The sequence below is a fragment of the Sander vitreus genome, chromosome 9, assembly GCF_031162955.1.
Source record: "Sander vitreus isolate 19-12246 chromosome 9, sanVit1, whole genome shotgun sequence".
Classification (NCBI taxonomy): domain Eukaryota; kingdom Metazoa; phylum Chordata; class Actinopteri; order Perciformes; family Percidae; genus Sander; species Sander vitreus.
Window position 1 is genome coordinate 15,242,462 of NC_135863.1, and position 22,899 is coordinate 15,265,360.

Consider the following 22,899-nt stretch of genomic DNA (forward strand, 5'->3'; position numbering starts at 1 on the left):
TAAACTGCTAACAAATCTATTTGCTGGTCTTGTACTGTTCAGGATGCGATCTTATAATCTATCTGTATAAGCAATGTACCTATTTATGAAAATCATGTGGTAACCATGGTAGGATTTTCACGTTTACTCGTGAACAGGAGATAAAACTGTGTGTCTTGTGCTTGTTATCCTACTCAATTTGCCCATGTGTGTGACATAGGGATCCCACAGTAATAACCCCATAATATTGCTGTACAAGACGCTTCTTTCTTGCCCTGTGTTTACCTTTTAGTCATAATTCATAACAGGTAGTCAATGTTTAGTCTAATAATTCTTATAATCAGTTATTTCTTTGTCAGCTCTTTGTCACACCAGATAACATACATATAAATGTAAGAAGCATTAAAGAGCTACATGACCTGCTGTCAGTCAGCAGAATTTGATTTGTCCAGTATGCAGTACTTTACTGTATGTATCTGGTCGAGGTGGAGACATTTGAACTACTTTATATAGGCTACTGGGTATTTTGATCTAAATGTAGCAGTGTATTTTACAAGCTGATCATATATTGTGTATTTAAAATATTTTTACTCCATCTAGTAGTGGATTAAAAAACACAGTCCCAACATAAATAAAAAAACTTAAGTACAGGTACCTCATAATTGTACTTTAGTACAGAATTTGAGTACATTTATTTTGTTACTTTCCACTACTGGCTACTGGCTAAGATTTTGTACCTGTTAGTGATTGACATTATAAGAAAGCTTAATATTGAAGATTTCTTCTTTATAGGTATTTGACATGCATGCTGTTTGATGGTAATAATGTCAATTATCGGCGTGACATGTTGTAAGCACGGCATCAGGTTCAAGGTTGAAGCTGTTACAAGCTGTGAGCTGCAGACACACCAGCAGTCTGAGAAGCCAATTATTTTCAGTTTCGAACGCTGTGAGAATGCTCCACTAATTGTCGACGGAGCTTGTTCAGTTGCTGAAAAGCTGCACTGCAGATACTCTAGAACAATTTGCACTCATTGAGTACCTAGGCTAATTAACGTCAGCCTTACATTTGAAAGAAAGTTTGTTTTTTAGTCATCAGTTTATGTAAGCTACTTTGATGCACAACCTTAACTTCAAAAGTAATTTGAGCAGCTGCGACACAAGTTTTACCACCGCTGAATGGAAACAGAAGTTTGAGGGACCTTGAGTGTTGTGCATCTTCCTGTGGGTATGTATTTTTAAAATGTCAGCTTCAAAGACTGGCTTTCTGAGACATAATGGGAGCAAGATAACCGCTATATTTACTAAAGTGATTTAATGCAAAATTACCACACTGCCAGTGAAACACAAACACTGATTTCCCTAAATACACAATACACACAGTGAGCACACACACACACACACACACACGTATATAAACACTCCAAAACATAAATGCACACACACCACATCTGATACACAAATCTCTCACTGAATCTGGGAAGTCTAATCTCGCAAAACTATGCTATTTAGCCTCTCCAGTTTAAAAACAAGTCCTGCATTTAGTCTACGTGAGCAAAATGATGCTGGAGTTACTCAAGCTAACAAATCAGGTTCAGAATGTGACTGCAGACATATATACGAGATTTTTTTTTTTTTATCATACTCTGGCACTCATGAGCTATCGGAGAAAAACTCTTTTTGTGAGTCACTCAGGGATATTTACCACACCAGACATGTTTGTCTTCACTTTACTAGAGTGGACTGACACCCAAGGTATCACCAGAGAGGTCATTAACACCAGTGACCTGTGTCCGGCTTATTGTTGCAGGATAATGGCTTGGACAAAATGGAACTGGGGAGCCGTAACAGAGACAGTCAGACAAGTGAAGTGGAGTCAGAAAGGCAAACGGGATTGCAGACGTAGAAGGGGAAAAAACTTGCAGTTTTAAGAGGGTTCGCAAGGTCACCATTTTTAAATTCCTCTTGTTTTTGAAGAGGATGAGGTCACAGTTATGGCTGTTTAAGCCATCTGAGAGGGATTCAAAATGGCTGCTGGCTCCAGAGACTGTGCTGTGGTTTTTTGTTGAGGGTTTCTCCAGTTTCTTTTGTGCAGGCGCTGAGAGCCGATGGGCCAGACATCTGTCCCTGTGAATCATCAAGGTTCAAGTGAAGATTGGGAATGATTTAGCATTTGTGTTGTTGGCAGCAACGAGAGGGGAAATCTACAAAAAAATGACCAACATTTGACATTATCTCAGTGAGTGATACAACTATTACCCTCAAATCTTCATTGGGTCTATTTTATATATTAATGCCAGCTGAAATAAGTATTTTCATCCATTTACATTTTACAAGATTTTGTATCAGATGAGTATTAAAAAAAGAAAATCACAGCAAATTTTTTACTTTCTTGAGCACGTGGATGGCTTCAACTATTAGCAATTTTCAGAAATGCAAATACAAGGTCAGCCTCCTCATTACACAAATGGAATATCAAACAACTGCGAAACAAAGTAGAGATGGAGATTTAAAATACAGAGGAGTGACACTGAAACAAGACAAAAGGGCAAAAGTGAAGTGTTGTATGTATGACACGCCAATTCGTATGCCATTATTGGCGTGTTATAAAGACGCATCCTCGCTTTTTAGCGTGTTTATCAGCGCCGTTTGGCCTCCATTGACTTACATTACCTTGCGATTACGTGTGAATTTATGCCATAGGGAGTAGTATGAAATGGCGAAAATCCGCGTACGGAGGTTGGTTGGGGAGGGAGTAAAACACAGGACTTTCACCCAGGAGAGCAGGGATCGCGTGTGGCGTTTCCTCGCTCTCTTGTTTGTGTAAAGCCAACCCCGTTGTTCTTTTCCTAAACTCAACCGTCGCTTTCTTCTTTTACTAAAGCCAACCCTGTTCTTCTTTTCCTAAACCCAATCGTAGCTTTCTTCTTGCGATAACACGGCAAGACGTCGATAACACGCCACGTGGCATGTATGTTTACGTCCGCTGTATACAGCGTAGACATACACGCGGATAGCTCAAAATGCATATACGCCACTTGGCTTAAGAAAGTCGGCGTGTATGTTTACGCAAATTCACGATACCACGTTGGAGCAAGAAAAGAGCGGAATAATGTGAAGATCATAAAGAGATCTGTGAGAGAAGGAGCAAGGCCAGAGAAGGGACAGTAAATTGGAGGATGAGGAAGAAGGAAACAAAAAAAGACGAGGTGAGACAGGAATACTTTGAGTTGGATGAGACAAAGATGGAGGACTGGTTGGCAGAGGCTCCAGTCAAACCAGCTGTTCTCAAACCCCCCCTCCCCAACACTGATGCTCAGCAGTAGACTAATAGGCAGAGTGAGTCAGTGGCTCCGTCTCCTGTCTCCCAGGCTGCCTGGAGGGGCTGTATTGATAATATCCCAGCCTGCAAGGCTCAATCCATCCCCTGGGGCGCTCAGCAGCAAGTGGATGAAGAGTCCCCGGACGGTCTTTTGGCTCCACAGCTAGACACTGCAGCTAGAGGAAGAGATCTGAACATGATAGAAGGCAGGTACATGCACGCGCACACACACACACACACACACAAACCGAACGGCTTCCCCACACCTCATTTATTCTCATTTTGAGTCTCCCCTCTCAGGCTTGCTGCAGAGTGAGGGGCAGAGAGCAGTGATCACAGAGGAGGCAAGGAGATGTACAAGGGAGGGGATGGAGAGAGAATGACAGCCTTACGCAGACGATCGTCCTCCTCTCTTCTCTCCCATCAGAAGTGCTAATCCAGCCAGCGGAGGTGCAGACCACCGCTCACACCTGCTTGCTCCTCTCCATCTTGTTAGGGGCCAGATGGGAGAGAAAGTGACTTCCTGCTGTACTTCCACCACAGGGCTCATTCCTTCATATTTATACCTTTACTGCTCGGCTCCATTTGTTACACACACTCAAGACACACTCAGGGGGAGCCCGGGGCTGTGAATGATGGCCATATGCAGAACTGTGCTCATCAATAACCCCCTGTGGCTAGAACAAAGTACAGTAGACTCCTTGAGTGTTGAAACCAAGGTTAACATTTGGAAGTGGTGCAGTGCAGTCTAATTCAGCGGCTCTGCGTAGAAGTACGCCCAGCCGGGGTTGACGGGTCCATAAAGGTTAGTGAAGTTGGTTTATAGGTAGAAAGTCACTGGTTTAAATTTATGTGTGTGAATGTGTATAAAGAATCTGGCAGGGAAGGTGAACAAGGAACTCAGTGTCCTCTTCAAGCAACCACTGTAAGACGCTGTGCAGCCAGCAGTCACTGCACAGCTCCCAGGTGTGAAAGTGTTTGAAACAAAAACATGTGAATGTGAAACAAATATATATATATATATTATGGTTAATAATAATAATAATAATAATAATAATAATAATAAATCAAACAAGAGAGCTGATGGCTGGATCAAAGAAGAAACACTGTAAGGACTCGCACTCTGGCAAACCAGACCAACACCGGCTTAGCAGTAAAATTCCAACAGGGCAAACCAAGGGTATGGAGACTGATACACGTGATTTTGTGTGTGTTTGGCCATTAAACAAAATAATGTACGATTATTATTTTCCATTACACAGGATGCAACATTTTATAGGAAGTTTGTTGATTAATGTAGCCTTTTGTGCTTGTTGAAGAAAGACAGAAACGTGACGACCTCTGCAGAAATAAACACATATCACCTTGAATTAGCTCCCTATCCAGGTGTGTGTGTGTGTGTGTGTGTGTGTGTGTGTGTGTGTATATATAATTTAATACCACAAATATAAATAAATAATTTATTTAAATCTTGGAGAGATGACCTCAACTGGTACAATAGAAACACAAATCAGAATAGAGCTGCAACAAACGATTATTGTCATTGAATAATCTGCCAATTATTTTCACAATCGTTTAATTCACAATCGTAAAATTTCAGATAATATTGAAAAGCTCATAATTTCCGAGAGCTCAAGGAGACATTCCAAAAGTCTTGTTTGGTCCGAGAAACACTCCAAAAGCCACAGAGATTCAGTTTACTATCATATATGACAAAGAAAAACTTCAAATCCTCACGTTTGAGAACCAGCAAATATCTTCCAAATCATTCAACAACTGAAACACTTAATTGATTATCGAAATAGCTTCAGATTGATTAGTCAGTCTATTCATCGACCAATTGTTTCAGCTCTAAACTGAAAGATGAGCAGGGTCAGAGGCCAAATTATGCTGGAAGTACCAAAAATGGGTTATAATTAACAAGTATTCTGCTCTATCTGTTTTAGTTTAGGAGCATGTAAAAGATAACATGCTCCTAAACAATTGTTTTTTATGGCAACCCTCCATGTGCTCCCACTGTGGGATCCACTGATCTAACTAACAGTCCATGTTTGAGAAGCTGAAATCAGATATCAGTTTTGCTTGATAAATGATTTAAACAACTGATTATAAACATCTTTATTAATTTAAAGATGATCTACTAATGAATTAGTGGACTCATCATTTTGACATTAGTCCAAATTCAGGCCTACAAGAAAACATAATTTAAATAAAACCTTATCCTGTAATTATGTTACTCTCTTATGAGTTTTTAAATCAAATACAGCCACCATGTGAATTAGGCAAATAAAGAACCAGAAATTACATTTGAATCATTTTACACCCTGCCTGAACTGTCCACTCACTAGCAAAATATATTTGAGTTACTAACTACTGACTAAAAGCTTGGGAAATGAAAATGCGTTGTAGAGTGAACAGAAATGTGTGTGCGGTAAATAACCCAAGCCACTGGGACAAGCTGAGTGAAGACCATCCAGGCTCCTCAGTTTGCATGTGTTTATCTGTTTGTTTATGTGTCAGTTACAGGCAGGACCCATGCTGAGAGCAAAGATGTTGTAAACGAGGCACCACAGATAATGTACTGCAGCATGTCATTGGATGTGTCCCTTTGAGAATATACATAAAACACACAAATGTCAGGACACACAGGCAGGTGTGAGGCCTGAAAAACTAATAAAACACAGCAGTGAACATACAGCATGTGAACATGCTGCCATTACACACAGTGGTTAGGAGAGATACATAATCCTACACACACACACACACACACACACACACTTTTTTCATACACAGGCTGTACACAGGCAATATTTGTCGGATAAGAAAGGTCACTTTTGTCATTTGACAGCACACAAACCACTACAGGCTCTACTTTTAAAGCTTCGCTAGAGAGGGAAAGGAGGGCAGCCGTGCCTCTGGACACCTCACTCAGCCAGTCATAATTACAGAAGAAACCACACTGCTCTTTTCCTCCATGCCATTTGAAATAGTGGATTAAGAGAAGAAGAAAAAAAAAAAGCATTTTTTTTTTAAGCCTGGCCGTGTGTGTGTGTGTGTGTGTGTGTGTGTGCTTCCTTATCTCATCTGAACCATCCACCTCTCTCACACAGCTCCCAGTCGCTTTTGTTACTCTCCAAGCCAGAGAGGTCGGCTCAGGGCCCTGAAACTGGGTCATCTGGGTGTTGATTTAAAAAAGAAAAGGCTGGCTGCAAAGCTGCCTGGACCACGCGCAGGTAGGGGAGAGAGGGATGGAGCAATTGATGGGATGGGGCCGAGGAGAGTGACGAGTGGAAAGGTCAGGACAGATAAGAACAGCGCAGCCCCGCTGCTGAGGGAGATATTTTTGGACAGCACGCCAGGGTCGCAGCGCCAGACTGTCAGCCTCTCGTCTGGTTGCAGGGGCCGCGGCCAAGGTGGAGGCCAGGTAGCCTGAAGGTCCCGCCCTGCACCTCTTCTGCTGACAGAAAGAGGGAAGGAGCGAGGGATGGAGGGGTGGAAAGGTCACAAGAACATGGACGCCATGCTGCTGTTAGAGGTCTAAATAAAACAGACTTCGTTCTTCTTCCGTGCAGAGCGGCTTTTAGGTCAAGATGGAACAAGAAAGGGCTGCTGGGTACACTCATTTCAGAGGTGACAGTTCAGGAGTGTCACCTGTCCACAGGGGCCTCTGGTGTGAAATGCAATTTCAGTCAGAGACTGACCCAGATAGCCTGAGAGCTGCTCAAGTAACGGACATCAGGTGGACAGGAAGTTTTAAAACCCATTAGAGATCGACAGCGCTTAAGTTCAATGTTTCTAATTAGTTCCTCTTGATTTTGCCTATTTGTTTGTTTCACAGCTCCTACTCCTTGCTGTATTCTAACAGAACATTTGCTAATGAGCTGATGAATAATAATTCTATAGGTTTACAATAATTACCTTGAACTTGGCTCAGTTTGTGCTGCATTTTTCCTTATTACCTTTTACGCAACAACACAGTGATTCTTAATAAAAATGAGTTCATATTTTAATAACGGGCTGAATGCTTAAGGAAAATACCATATAATTACCAAACCGTCCCTGGTTCAATTCCAGCCAGGGACCTTTGTTGCATATCATACCTCTCCCTTTGTCTTCATTTCCTGTCTGTCTATACACTGTCAGCTGTCCATTGCAGGCAAAAAAAACCAAATTATTAAAAAAATAAGATAATACTAATATATGAATATAATAATACATTTTCTCTTCTTTGTCTCTCTTTGTAATTTTCGTACTCCGAGTTACGGTTCATTTGTGTGTTAGAGGATAAATAGAGCGCAACAAAATAGTTAATTTGAACACAGTGTAACAAAGACACTGGGGATTATTATTATTGTCTACCTTGAGAAAACAAATGACAAAAAGAGGAAATGCGTTTTTGTTTAAATCTTTTATTGCTATGTAAAATTAAAAATCTCGTACCTCCAATGAAAAAGTACTACTCTTAAATAAATAAAATCAGGCAAAATAAAAATATTTGGCATTGTGAAGTGAAGTTCAGTGTATGGGGGAGAATTAAATTTGAACAGATTTAGCACAGCATTGCTGCTACACTTGTAAGTCAGGATTGATGTTATACAATTCACACTCTGCTGACAGACTACCATCTTTAAAAGTCTAGTATCATCTCATGGGGTAGTACACAGAGCCAAGTAAACTACTAAACATATCATCTATCTACAAATGTTTAATACCGTATTTAACTGAGGTCCTACAGTAGTTTCATGATATATTAAGCTTAAATTATACCCAACTGAACACATGAAGTAGATGTGCTTATTATTGGCACATCCATGATCTCCCTGGCACTTGTATCTACAGTGTGGTGGGGGGAAAAAGGCTGTAGCTGCCCGTCCCAGGCAAATTGCCGCTGTTACAGTACAGAACATTTGGGCTGATGAGCAGAGTCATTCAACGTGCTGCACAATCTGTAAGTGATGCAACACATCCTTATTATCTTTAATACATCTGTACTCCAGACGACAAATCTATAATTTGAAGTGTCTCTTTCTGAGTGAATCCCATACAAAGACACAATAATTAATGACAACACAAAACTTCAAGTATATTCCAAACACAGCTCCTCTGTCTAACCACTACATCTGGGTGAGGGACTAAAATCTAGGCATGCAAACACTACTGTAATGTGCACCCACTTTCTCTTTCTGTGACATACTGCAAAGTGTATATTAGGAACTGGGTGCTCTCTTAAGACTTAAGTTTGGCTCTTTGAGCTGTGGCGTCAAAGTCAGCTCGTTCTCTCTCTAAGAGGGAAAGAGGCTTGGCTTTACTACATCGACATTCTAAACATGATGTTGCTTAATAGTGCTGCACTTAATATCACACAGGTAAAACATGAAGCATTAGCATTCAAAAGTTAAACATTTTGAGTTCTCTGAGCACCACCTCTCCACTGTAAAAACTTTAACATAAAGTGACTGTTGAAACATTTATAAACATAAAGCCTCTGATATAAGTTATGAAATAAATGAAATTCAGACATAAAATAACTGATTACAGGCAGCAAAAAAAGCTTTTTGTTGTTTTTTTTTACATCCACTTTCTCAAACAAGGGACAGCTTTGTTGATATTATTCCATATCTGCATTCTGCATCAGCATTCACTGCATTCATGGAATACCTTACAAAATAAGTAAGTACATAAATAAATAATCCTTGCATTGTTTAGTATTCATTATTCTTTCCTTTTACAGTACCATGACTTATAACTGTACATTGAGCAGGTATAATACGGCAATTACAATGAGAAGAGAGGGGTAAACCCATTGTCTGGTGTTACTGGGGCTATAGCGGTCGAGGGTACCTGTGGTTTGCTGGTTCAGGCCAGTCCAAACTAATCTAAACTGAACAAGGCCCTTTAGCAATCCCAAATCATCCGGCCTTTCTTTGTTAGTCTTCCACAGGGGGATTTGGCCCCTGTTGAGGCTCTGTCAGGTGTCCAGAGCTACCTAGAGATCAGATCCGTACTGGACTTGCTGAGATCAGAGTTTGGCTGTGTGAGAGTCAAGGGAGGGAGGTTGAGGTCAAAAGGCGAGGTGTCTAAAGCCAGGGTTGCCACGGTGACCTCAGAAGTGGCCCATCCTGGCGGCGAAAAGGCTGCGTGAGTGTGGAACGGCCGAGGAGATGCGGCCAAAGCTGGACGAAGGCCACTTCATGATGAACTGGGAGGTCACTGGCAGCAGATACCTGGACAGACGGACAGGAGCGAGGGACGGAGGGATTAGGGGAGAGGATGAACATAATGAGAGGATTAGATATGCAAAGGTCACAATTTAGAGGTCAGGGCGCATTAGTGCTCTGCACTGAGACCACACACTGCACACTTTTCATATATTGATTCTACCATTTTATGGCCGTCTCCATTTGCACATTTCCACTTTAATAATAGCCTGGTGATTTCAAGATATTGTGACCACCCTCACTTTGAAAACAAGAAAAAAGAAATAAATTGTGAGAGCCATATGATCGGGGGTATTTTGTGTAGGGCTGCAACTAACGATTTTTCAATTAATCAATCATTTTGTCTATAAAATGCCAGAAAATAATGACGGTTATAATTCCCCACACACCAAGGTGACAAGATGTCCTGTTTTGTCTGGCCAACAGTCCAAAACCCAAATACAGTATATTTAGTGTACTATCATGTATGACAAAAAAAGCATCAAATCCTCATATTTGAAATGTGGAAACAGCAATATTTTGGCTTTTTGCTTAGAAGAATTATCAGTGCTAATTATCAACTATTTATAGTTTACGATTAATTTGATTAAATAATCGATTATCATTACAGCTCTAATTTTACGTAATGTACCAAATCTAAAATTCAATACACATCGTGCTCTCAGTTACAGTCCTGTTTAATTAGGTTATATGCCGTAATTATGTATGTTCTCGTAGAGTAATAAATTATTGACCTTATACGGACAGAAGCAGATCTTTCAGATTTTTCAACTTTGATCCTTTTAAATTGTTGGTATCATGAACAGAAAATCCTCACCTATCATTCCGAGGCATAGTCGTCAGTACCTTTCTAAGACTTTTCTATGACACCTTCCACCGAGACAGAGCAGTGAGGCAGCTCCTGCTAACAGCGTTCCAGTACCTGAGAATGAGACCAGCGTCAGGTTGAGATAGAGTCAGGAGGAGCTGAACACTGCTCCCATCTTCCTTAGCTACTGGAAATGAGTCAGATATGGTTGTCAGGGGAATGTCAGATGATATGATCAAATCCTGGACATGGTTAACTAAAGGTTATGCAAAAGTTGGTGTACTCTTCAGAAAACATGAGACATGGGAAGGTTTGAGTTCTTCCAGACTGATCAGTTAGAAGAATGACTTACATTTAGGGGCTTTTGCAGCACACTTCTTATATTGTGGTTATACATTATGAGACTCAGAAAGTTGTTAGCTAATAAAAAGTACATCTAGTTCCCGTTTAGTTAAACGAGTACAATGGACAAAAGAAATAGTCCTTGTGGAAGTGTTTAAGATGTGACAATCTAATCAAAAGGGAGCCACTGGGGCTGAAGATTACAGAGTGAAGAAATAATATCTTCTTTTGAGCTGGTGCAGAGATAGCATACTTTTTCTCTGACAGCTCTCTCTGCTTGTGAAGTAGCTCTTGGACAAATTAGCCGAACAGTTTCTTCTAAAGGCGACCGGAAAGAGGAAAATAAAAAATGCACATGTCGCTGAGAGCATCTGCTTCAGCACAGCCCCCGACTCAGGAGAGTTAGAAGGGATTCAAATTAACTTCATTTAGTCCAAGTAAAGTGCGTTTGAAGCAGCTTCAAGTGGGCCGTAGGTATCCCTCCAGCATATCTTCTTCAGCTCTGACTGGACTTGGTGAACAAGGGCTCAGTCCGGCCTTTCTTCTTAAACTCCACTCAAACCCAAGAGAACAGGAGGGCAGGATATGCTTTGCTCTAAGCCGTTCACATTTGCTTCACAAGCACAGTCTTCAAAGTTACATTTAGTGATTCCATACCACGATTTTGTGTCACCCTTGGATTCATTTCTTCTACATTTCTTATGTTTTCCCCCTGCTCAGCACCTTATTCCATCACCATAGATTTTTTTCTTTCTTTCGCCCGTTCATTTCCATAAGGCTTTCACTGAAACCCCCAAGCCCAGGCATGGAAATGGCAGTCAAAAAAAGAAAGAAAATCAAATATTGAACATTCATCGGGGGCCAGAGTGTATGTTCTTCAGAGATCCTCTGCTATTCACTTTGAGAATATTCTGCTATGAGAAAGCATCACGATGCTGGTAGTGGCAAGGGGTGGGGTGGGAGGGCTTCTCACGTCCAAGCGGCTGTTGTCTCTGCAGGCTATATTTAATTGGACTCTCATTCGGTATCTTCCAGGTTCGTCCTCCTTTTGATCATGAAGATTTTGGCAACAGCGTGCATGCTTGAAAGCCAGTGGGAGTCTTGTCCATGCACTTGTGCTTTGCTTCAATCCATCAGTTGACAGGGAGACAGAAAGATACTCTCCTGTGACTCCTTACGTGCACAGCTACAATCTACCACTGTTTTTACTGACATGCCTTCCATGCTTCTCCTAAGTCCTCTATCGAGATGCAACTGCCACAGCGAATTAGGAGGCCAGACAAAACAAAATGCCATGACTAAGGACGGATAGGAAGACTGCCGCGATAGCTGACACAATCATAAACCCAGAGGTACAAAGAGGCTTGAAGGTTATCTGCAGCCCACATTCAGCTCAACACCCCTATTAACCCTAATTACTGCCACACTTTTCAGACAGATGAAAGTTAATAGAATCTGAAACTTTTGTCATCATGGGAAAATTGTCTTTGGGTAGTGACAGTAATTCCAGGCTTAACAAGAAAGTCATTAGTGAAGCTATTTGGCTACTTCCTCTCATCTGCCCACACAGACTGAAGGACTTTGCTAAGACCCATGTGGCTGTTGACACACCTGATGAGGGCACTCAACAGAGGAAGGATACTTCAACAAGAGCGGGCAGGTGTGGTCAACAATGGAGACCGCAAAGACCCCGGCCAACAGACCCACTTTGACGTGTGCCAAAGGCTGCCAAGAGCTCTGCCATTGTACGCGTTATGCATGTGTGTGTGTACATGCACAAGAGACGGTGCAGATATTTAGGTAATTAGTTCAAAGGAGCCAAATTGGCCTGAATATATGATGTTTAATTTGAATGCGTAAAATAGTTCAAGTAGTCGGAATGTGGAGGTTTGCCAAACTGGTCTTCCAAAAAAGCAATTTTCTGTGTATGATCACATATTGAACTATCTGTCCACTTCAGCCTTCGAGAAATGTCATACACATTAAACAGGTGTCAAAAATGTGTTCTCAAACACAGCTGATGCATATATATTTATTTCATACTTCTTATTTTTGATATTTGGATCAAAACAACTCCTCTTAAAGGAAACGGAACTTGCCCCACTATTTTTCCAGTTTTTTTCTGGCATTACGTTCAGTGAAGTTGTGAAGTTACCCTGATAAAATAAACCTAATTATTTTGTAATAATAAATTATTTATTTACAAGTTTGCATTAAAGAATAGGGCCAAATTTCTTCAAGCATGTTTAAAACAATACTCACATATGTACAGTACATTGAAAGTTACTGGTTGCAGTAATTATTACTGGTGTCCTTACTATTGTGACTCTAATGTAAGACATGGAGGACAAAATCCACAATCCTCTGTCCGTGCAAAAATACATTATGAAGTTCAGCTGAAGCTGATATGTGGCTTCAGCAGTCTGAGTTAGACAAATCAAGTGGGTATCTTCTTCCAAAGTTAGACTGTTTAGTACGAAATTCCCTCTTTGTGTTTCTCTTGTGAATGGGAAGACAGCATTAAGAATATATTTTTAGGTAACAAGGACTGTGGATTTTGTCCCCCATCTGGGGGACTGGAAGTATAGACAACCAGAAAACAGTTTCAATGTACAAAGTGGATGGGCCTTGTGAGTATTGTTTCAAACAGAACCTATCCTTTAAATGTACATGCCAGGTGGATGTGGACACAGCTCAAGAGAAATAGTTTGAGGTTAGTTCGGGTGTGAAACATTGAGAAGGGAAGAATGATTGTTGCGTAGCAGTCACATGACATGCACACACACACACACACACACACACACACACACACACACACACACACACACACACACACAATTTACCCTCATAGAAAGCTTTTGCATCAATAAGAAAATAATCCTAATTGCTTCTCATCTATCTGAAGTGGCGGTGGGTTGCGACTGTTCCCTGCATGCCTGATGGAGAGATGTGAAACTGCAAAACACACGATGCAAGCTGAGCAATTTTCGGTCTTCTTGTGACAAGAAGAGAGTATAGCTTAGGTTGATCATGGCACTGATGCGGTGCAGGTGAGGCGCTCAGTTCCTAATGAGGCTACTCGTACTGAAAATGCTCTCAGGATAATTTGCTCTTGATAAAAGAGTTAAGTGAAAGGCATAGTTAAGCATGTGGCAGCAGGGTGATTGGCTGGTGAAGTACAGCAAGCTGGCCGAATGATTGCGGTGTGGACAAACGGTGCTCCAAACAGTCTTAATATGCTTCCTTCTCCTATCTCCTTCATTTCAAATACAGTGTTTATAGTTTTGGGCATCAGATCATTTGAAACATATCTGATTCCCATGCTGTATGAGTCATTCCAAACATGACTTATTTGAATATTAGTGAGGGAAAGGAGAGGAGAACATGCTAGACTGTTTGTTGTGCAGCCAATGCAACCCTCATTGGGCAGGTGGGACCAAGCCTTTGTTACAGCTGTGAGGTGGTGGGGAGCAGCAGAAAGCAGGGAACAGGGACGGTGCTGGAAGATGGGGGGGTTTAGCAGAACTAAACCAAGCAGAGACCTGCGTCAAGGGGCGAAGAGACGGAGGAAGAGGAGGAAGAAGCGGCAGCGACAGCAGCAGGGGTGGAGCCATGGGTAGAGGCTGGTCCAGCAGCAAATGGTAAGCTTTTTTACACAGACAAATATATACACAGAAGAAATAAGGAGAGACAGACCAATGCATGCTTACATGGACTCTCAAGGATAACTGCTGCAAACATTTTACACCAGTGTGTCATTTTGTGCATGTTCGAGTTATTAAATCCAATTACAGTTTTATCTTAAAGTCCTCACATAGTCCACTGATTAATTTATATTCTTGAATCTATCCTCGTAACAAATTTGCTCAAGATAAAACAATCAACAGCAACGATGTCAGATTAGTCAAACATAACTATCTTTACGACTGTACACAAACCCCACATACTTATTTCTTTTTTTAACAGCTGAGGTTTTTATACTGTGGGCGCAAAGTGATAGCCTGTTAAAATATGCGCTACAGTTATGAATCATGCAACGCAAGGCCCCAGGAAAAAAGGAGCTCTCTCTCTCATAAGGTCATTTGCTGCACAGGCTCATCTGTGCTCTAATTGAATTAAGCAGGCCTCGGGGGGCCCTGGGCTAACCTGAGCGCTAATCTGTGGGCCATTATTTCCTGTTAACAGCGCTCTCCCTCTCCCCACCCTCCCTCCCTGTCTGCCAGCCCAAAGCATATGTGCTTTAAAAGTTCGCTCACTCCAAACCTGAGCTGCTGTCTCCTGCGGGGATCAACCTTAAAAATAGAATGAGGCTTATTTTTTTTGTTTGTTTTATCGGGGTTATGTGATGAAGATGATTGCTCTAAGTCTCCATGGAGAGGAGAGGGGAAATGTTTCCTGAGAAAGGTTAAATGATGATAGCTGTTGAAATCAAAGTTTTCTTGTCTGTATGTCAAAATTAATTCATTTAGTTTTTCTAGTGCCTTTTAAAGGAAGTTTTAACAAAGTTTATAACTAGGCATCTCTGTGGTTCATACTGCTTTAACAAACTCAACTTTAACCAGTTTCCATTTGGACTTAAATATCAACCAGAGGAAGACACCATCATTATTATTCCCAACACCAAGGATGTCTGCTGTTAATCTTAACGCAGGTTCAGTATCCTAGTAGGCTTACTTTCCTGCCCGTGATGTGTAGTGTGTGTGTTGGGTCGTTTTATAGTGTTTTGATACCGTTATTATGACCATATAGACATGTACTAGTTTAATCTATAAACTAGGTCGATATGAAAATAATTATTTATGGGTCTGAAGACTTTTCGGGCATTTAGATCAATGCCCTTTCCAGAGCAAGAGCTCAACATCTTGCACAAGGACACTGAGTACAGCTTTAACCTGAGACCTACCAATAGACTCTTGAATCCCATTGTATCCTTGAATCTTGTAGAGCCACCCTACTGCATACAGCAGGAAAGCTATAAGAATCTTTCGAAAAATAAAGAGCTCAGTGGGAAGACATTAAAGAGTTTGGTGTCCTCCTCACCTGGTGTCGTCCCATTCAGGGCTGAGTCCGGTCAAAGAGCCACGGGACTCTGAGACAAACTTGTAGACGACCAACAGGCAGTCTCGGCACAGCTGGACTAGCCGGCGGCAGCACTGCAGCTCCTGGGGTGACACCACCTCGCTGCTCTTACTGAAGATGGTCTCCCACGATGAACTGGAGACCAAACGAGAGGGCACACACACACACACACACACACACACACACACACACACACACACACACACACACACACAGTGAAATGCAATTAGCAGTAAAATATTAGCATCAACATAAAATAATCAATATACACAAGTATACAGTACATCATGTGTATGCATGATGCAGACACACAGCTTAAGTCATATCCATTCATATATATGGAAATATGTTCTCTGATGTGTGGCCTATACTGTTCAGTTCATGTGTGTACACACTTGCATACACACACGCAGACATGCAGGAAGACACACAGGGAGGAAGGATGAAGCAAATCCGAGTACAGTTAACCCCCTTTACAACCCCGGACATACCCCTCACTGTGAGAGAGCTTCAACAACTGAGACACACAACCCAGGGGGATACGTTTGATGTCTACCCCCTTTCACTCTTTGGGAGGTGGGGGTGCTTCCTCTGAAAGACTTCAAAACTGTGTGTGTTTCCATTCTCTCTCTAAGTCGTTTTCAAAGCCTGTTGAATTCATTGGCCACAATAGCTGCTAGACCATTTGATTGTTGTTAAGTCCCTTAGATAAAATATCAAACAAGAGACAGAGAGGAGTTGGAGTGTGCTTTCGAGGTGCACCGCTTCTCTGTTGCTGCGTGACATCGGGGCCTCCTATTGGGTTTATCCGTGTTTGGGCCGTGGCCTGTTGTAGGGAGGGGTCGGACGATAGGCTAGCAAGCTAGTTGGATCATCCAGGCAAGCCGTAGTCAGACAAAAGCTGCATGGGGCGCAGCGTGCAAGGGGTAGCTGAGACTAGGCTAATCCTCCCAGGCCTCTACCCCTCCACCAAATCTTTTCTCTACCATTTGTTTTTACAATGTCTCATTTTCAATCACTCCTCTCCGCTTTTTCTCTGTCACCGGGTCTCTCCCCATCTCGGCTTCTGCTTATCATCTCCTTCATCTCTATCACCCACTCAATCTCTTCCCCACTCTCCCTTAATTACGACTGCCAAGGAAGTAAGGGAGGAAGAAAATGGAGAGCTGTGGGCAGCGACTTCAGTTACACCCTCTGAGCCCTCTGTGTCGAGGGAAACACGGCCACTGAACAACTGAATTGTAAAGAATATGGAGAGGAAGAGATGCAAAAAGGTCACACCTTCATCACAGACGAAATGAAAAGCTACCAGCACAGCAGCTGTCTGCATGTCAGCTGTGTGTGTGTGTGTGTGTGTGTGTGTGTGTGTGTGTGTGTGTGTGTGTGTGTGTGTGTGTGTGTGTGTGTGTGTGTGTGTGTGTGTGTGTGTTGCTGCATTTGTAACACTGAGACTGCTAATGTGTGCCTTTAAGGGAAGCAAAATATGTGAAAGCCAATGTGAACTACTGATGGCAAACAGTAGTTTTGTATGTGTGTCTGCTGTTTTGGGGTTTCTATATAAGCATGATCAACTTGGCTGTCACTGCTGTGACTCATCTTGTAGGAAGCCACTTACTGTCAAATCAAAAAAGTAGAAAAATATGAAAGCCAAATGAAAACCTCAAAGTATCTGAAAGAAACTATAGTACAAGTACTAAGAGGCCTTCATTCACCTCCATCCTGCTTCCATTCCTCCCCTCTCCTTTACTTGCTCTCACCTGTGAAAAAGCCCTGATTAACAGCCTAGATTTGTGACCTTAATTTACACCCCGTCTCTGAAGAGTAACATGTTTCTGGAAAGTGCAGCAGGGTCTGGTTGGTCTGTCACTCATTCTCTGTCATTCAGCTGCAGCTGCTTCCCTCGTCATACTGAATAAAAAACGCAAATTGTCCGTGCTGTCACTGAAAATGATATATTGACGAACACTGGGCTTAAGGACACGGGGAGATTGCGTGGTGCATGAACTTCTAGTTATGGTGACGAAATAGTGGCGGTAATTTGCCTGCAGTGTGATCACTTGTTTGTGTTGATTTAAAGTGTCCATGAACGTCTCTGTTCATCCAAGGCTTTCTGACTCTAATTTTCTAACTTTTGTCCTTTTTTTGTCTTGGTAGGTTGGTCTTGATTTAAGTCACCAATAACATATTTAAATTTCTTTGCTTTCCTCTCTCCATGTTGGCAGGCTTCTCGCCCCACCTTGGATTGTGATGTGGTCAAATGACGCTTACGAACTAGTTTGTTTCAAGTATATCCCAGCCATTTCATCCTCACCCTAACCCAACAACCTGGCTCAGACTGGCCTACCCGGTGTTCAAGAAGCAGTTCCACAGGCCCTGGCCATGACTCCAGAGCAGCCGGTTGAAGACGCGGTTAAAGAGCCGGTAGAGGTGGAGACTTTCTACGTCCGGCTCCCTCCAGATCCGTTGCAGTGCTGAGCGTACATTGGTACGTACAATGTCCAACACCTGAGTGACAGAGGAAGTGAGAAGGAAATGGGGGGAAAACAGAGGGAAAAAAAACAAGCATGTTTTAAACCAAGCATGTGATAATAAAGGGAATGAATGCTCCAAGACATAAGGCAACAGCATTTTTTTATTGATATGCATGGGTTGGCATTTGTTTCAACTGTAAGATGTTTTTGTCTAGCAATCACAGAGGCTAATGCATTCACTCAGTAAGAACACATACAGTACATATATAGTATATGCACAAACAAATCCTGATCCTAATTTAATCAGACCATACACACATGTAGTGAGGATTTCAGCAGGTTTATCTCTGCATTCATGTTAAAGCATGCACAGACATACAGCCTGTGGGGGAAACACAAAAAATGCTGGGGCAGACAGTGGAGAGCATGGGGGAGGACTAATTGCTGCACCGACGTCAGTCTTGGAGAGAAGGTGTCAGAAGTTCCCAGGCGGTCTGAGGACACCTACGCCAGCCTTCCATCTTCCCTTCTTAGTTTTCCTCCTCCCTACCCACCTCACTGCCTTCTCCTCCTCCCATTTTCTTTCTCTTTTCACCCCGCTCAGAGTGCAGTGCTGTGGCTCTTTTGACTTTGATTCCGCGCTCCTCATTACTGACGTGCCCGTCTGACTGTGTGTGCGTGCATGTGTGTTTGCGATGCGTAGAGGCAAGATTTCCCTACAGCAATATAAGGCGAGCGTGACACGCATACACACTCAGACAAACGGATGAGTAAACACACACACAGATATGTTTTGGTATGGTAATCAGATGGCAGAGCAGTGGGTGCTACATTCCTGACCTCTGCCTGCTGCTCATTAGGCTGCTCCACTCCAAATAAAAAACATTGGCTCGCTACGCCACAGCCCACAACACAGCAGAAAGCAGCAGCTGAGAGATCACATCATTATTGACACGCCTACTGGATGCCATTTCACGTCTTGTCCCCTCTTCTGTTTTGTTTACATCCTATTTGGTGTCTGTTCCTCTCGCTGTCTGACATGATAATGATCTACATGCATCGTGTCTTTTTTCTCTCTCTAAAGTTTGATTTGGGGATTATTTTCGGATTTTAAAAGTTGTTCGAAAGCATTCAAAGGAATAGGTAGGAGCGGTGACATTTTGTCATTTCATCAGTTTTAACAACGTCCACTCTATACAGGGTGGCAGTATAGACTGTGTGGGTCATGGGCGAAGGCAGGACATTTATACAGGCGTCAAAAGATAAATGTGACCCATTTTTAAGATTTATTAAAAATAATATAACTAGATGCAGCTCAGGTTTTCTCACTTACACGTTAGCTCTTTATCTTTGGCAAACACACATACCTGCCAGATTTGTACAGTTGGGGGCATGTTAATCTCTACAGCTCAATGCCACATTTCCAGCAGTCTTTTCTTCAAACCAATAGGCTACAACTTTGCGTTTTCTATTACGAAAGTCCTCTAATTTTTCTCTTCTTTGTTGAATTGTTTATCCTTGTCTGTTGGGGTTATGATCTAGTTAGGAAGCAGTGACCGCTTATCCAGATTCTAGCAAATGTGGTGGTAACAGGTTTGAAATAATCAGGTGGCCCTAAACGTCTCATGAAGCAGTTCAGGAGTTAAAAAGTTTACACTGATGATCTTGCTGAGCATCGGTAGCTACCGAAGAAATTAAGCCAAACTGTCCTCTAATTCTCTTGAGGGGCAAGTCAGAGGTAAATTGGCTCAGATATCTTGCGATCTGATTCCAGCATAGGACTTACCTTCCGCTGTTTGGTAGAGTCCAGCTTCACTAGCCAATAGGAGGCCACCTTTGATTTGTGGTATTTCCAGTTGTCTAGGATCTGTGGAAGAAAAGTCAGGGTTAAAAAAGGGAAAACATGCATAAAACATGTTTTTAATACAGACGTCCTTAAAAAGTAGAACAACAATCAAGCAACACATTTAAAAACACCCTCAGAGTATATTCAAGATCTTTCATTTTGAACAAATAAAAAACACTGCAGGTCTACTCCTCTGTAATTTTATTACATCTACTGTTTCCCAGCAGTCCTCTGTCAAAACCCAGGGTAACAACAACAATAAAAAAAATAAGACTAGAAAGATGTTCATTTGGAGCACAGTTAAACTCTAGTACTTTATATTTATATTTTAAAACTATAAGAATGTACGGACAAAGTCTAGAGCTCATTCCCATGTATCACATTCAAACTGTCAGACATTTGTTCACACCTCGGCCCAGACATGGATTCTGTAACACTGCTGGGTTCATCTGTTTAAGTCATTGATTTTGGCTTTCACACATAGGTCTCCATTATAGAAAAGTTCCATGTTCGAGCATAACAGGACCACTAAGGATAGAGCTGCAATGCTTGTTCGAATTTTGGCATCTGGCACGTGATACTTGGCAACACAGGAAATATAGTGTAAGAGGGGAGAGATTGTTTACTGCAGCACATCCGTTCGGTGTCTTGTCATTTTGCCTTTAGTGTGTAGGGAGAGTAGTTCTGCAATCAGACCAATTGCCAGCCAGTTTTACAAAACTACTGTCGATCTTATCTTGCAAAGTCTGTTAAATCTCCCGCTTCACAATGATGAGGCAGAGAATTTAAAGCAACACTATGTAACTTTTAGCCTGTAGTTCCAATGAGACAACCTGTAGTGGGGCCAAAGCGGGAACAGTTTTTTAAAAGTAAAAGTATAAGCAACGAAGAAGGTAGCAGAGCTAGTTGATAGATTAAACTTTTGCCGTATCCGGTTAGCAAAACTCCGAACACATCTTCCTTTTTTAAGAATGACTTCAGTGCCGTTCTTTGTTCTTTTCTCAAAGAAAAGCTTAACTCCAAGTCTTCCAGAGTCGCGGCCAAAGCCGATTTGAAAGACCCCTGTTCCCAGCAGCAGCAGCAGCCATAAGCCCGCCCACCGACTCTATACACAATGTGATTGGCTCGGCCAGAGTTTGGTTTTTCTAGCTCGCAAGCCAACGGAGAGTTGCTAGACCCCCTGGCTGAAAATTACATTTGCTGCCGCTAGGGTGCATCTAGATTTCTAGGCTATTAAAGTATCGCTTTAATTTAATTTCTCATGACTAGTTTGGATGCTATACGCAAAACCTTGTTTTGTACTTTTACTGGAACATGAGTACTTTTGTTTATATTTGAGCCAAAACAACTATGTAAATGTTGAGCTCTGTGGAAAAATGACTTGAGGTAATTTTCGAAATGATGTGTAAAATGTGGCGAGCTTTTACAGAATACAGTGCTTGTCTGGTATTTTTTCGTAGCACAACTCAGGGATAACAGGGATAAAAAATCAAGTCATGATCTTTGGTACATAAGCAGAAAAACTATGTTTTGCAGGTGTGTCAAAAATCCTTGGGGCATGTGTCATTATGCTCAAAAGCTGTGCTGGATATTCCCATGCACTTGCTGCTAGTGCCAACATTATTGTGTACCTACAGTTATTGTTGCTCTGTTGACTTAGTCTACTTCTCCCCACTGGTGCACATGAACCTCTCACGTAGCATTTTAAATTCCCTTGCAAACAGTGCTCCCATTGGGAGGCTCCAGTGTAAACTTTATGTTTACTCACACACAGGCACGCACACACAAAACACAATCCACAAGGATTCACAGATACAGAGCTGAGGTTTACAGTGAACACTTGTGTTCGCTTTCCACAAAGTTTCTTGTTTGCTTGTTTAGCATTCTTCCTCAATAAGAACCTTATGAACCTTGTGTGGTAAGATGTATGCCCATTTGTCACAATTGTTTTTTTTTTACGTGCACAGATTACCCTCAATTAAAGCACAACAAAACATACTCCTTACATTTCACCTTTTAGTGGTTCCAAAAAGGCAGGTTTTGATAGAAAGATAAAAGAGCCAATTAGTGGGATAGAAACACACGATTAGCCCAATTAGACCTAAACTTTAACGTAGAAAACATAAATTGTTTTCATGCTAAGTGAACACTCCTTTCTCTCTTGAGGCAAAGAGTGAACAGTGCAGGTGCAGTTGCTCAGCTGCGTTTCCATGGTGCTCTCATTAGGGTTTGTTAACAGTACAGGTGTGCTGGTAATTGTCTCTCACGACCCTGAAACACCAAGATGTCACGCAAATACATAAACTGTTTTTGCTGTTCTTGTGAGGACATTGTATGGGCTCACATGAATTACTTGGTGGCTTGCCCTTACTTAACCTTGATCATAACAACTACATGCTTTACCCTCACCCTTACATAACTATGAACTTAACTGAATATTAGCAATACATTTTTATAATTACATCAATATTAATATTAAGGATCTTATGTGCATTACAACAACAATGTATTAACATGTTATCATGTGTCATTTTGACAATTCCAAATTATGTTTGAAAGGTTATAATGGTTCAGTGCAAGATTTTGCATGTTAAGATTTTAGGGCTGCCTCCAAAACATCAGTGATGCTAATCATCAGTCGAGAAGCTGCCAAATCATTTTGTCAGTTGAATAACTGCCTCTCTTTTTTTTCTTTGGAGACATCATTGTACACAGAGCTACGCAGGATTGCAAGGCTTTTTGCCACCCAGCTACTTTAATTGGCTAGTAGCCATTTTCTTCATGTATACTTCTCATGTAGCCAACTAAGAACTTTTTTCTCTCCATTAAACATGT

General features: G+C 41.7%; 1 protein-coding gene across 1 annotated transcript in view; it reads right to left on the reverse strand.

Moving 5' to 3' along the window:
• Positions 1-7,689: 7,689 nt before the first annotated feature.
• Positions 7,690-22,899, reverse strand: part of ttll7 (tubulin tyrosine ligase-like family, member 7) — a 70,884-nt gene continuing 55,674 nt past the window's right edge. Inside the window, exons 18-21 of the mRNA XM_078258861.1 lie at positions 20,005-20,085; positions 18,092-18,252; positions 15,709-15,882; positions 7,690-9,524 (exon numbers count right to left, since the gene is read on the reverse strand). Of these exons, the coding sequence (XP_078114987.1) occupies positions 9,404-9,524; positions 15,709-15,882; positions 18,092-18,252; positions 20,005-20,085 (537 nt within the window). The 3' untranslated portion in view covers positions 7,690-9,403. The remainder of the gene's footprint in view (positions 9,525-15,708; positions 15,883-18,091; positions 18,253-20,004; positions 20,086-22,899) is intronic.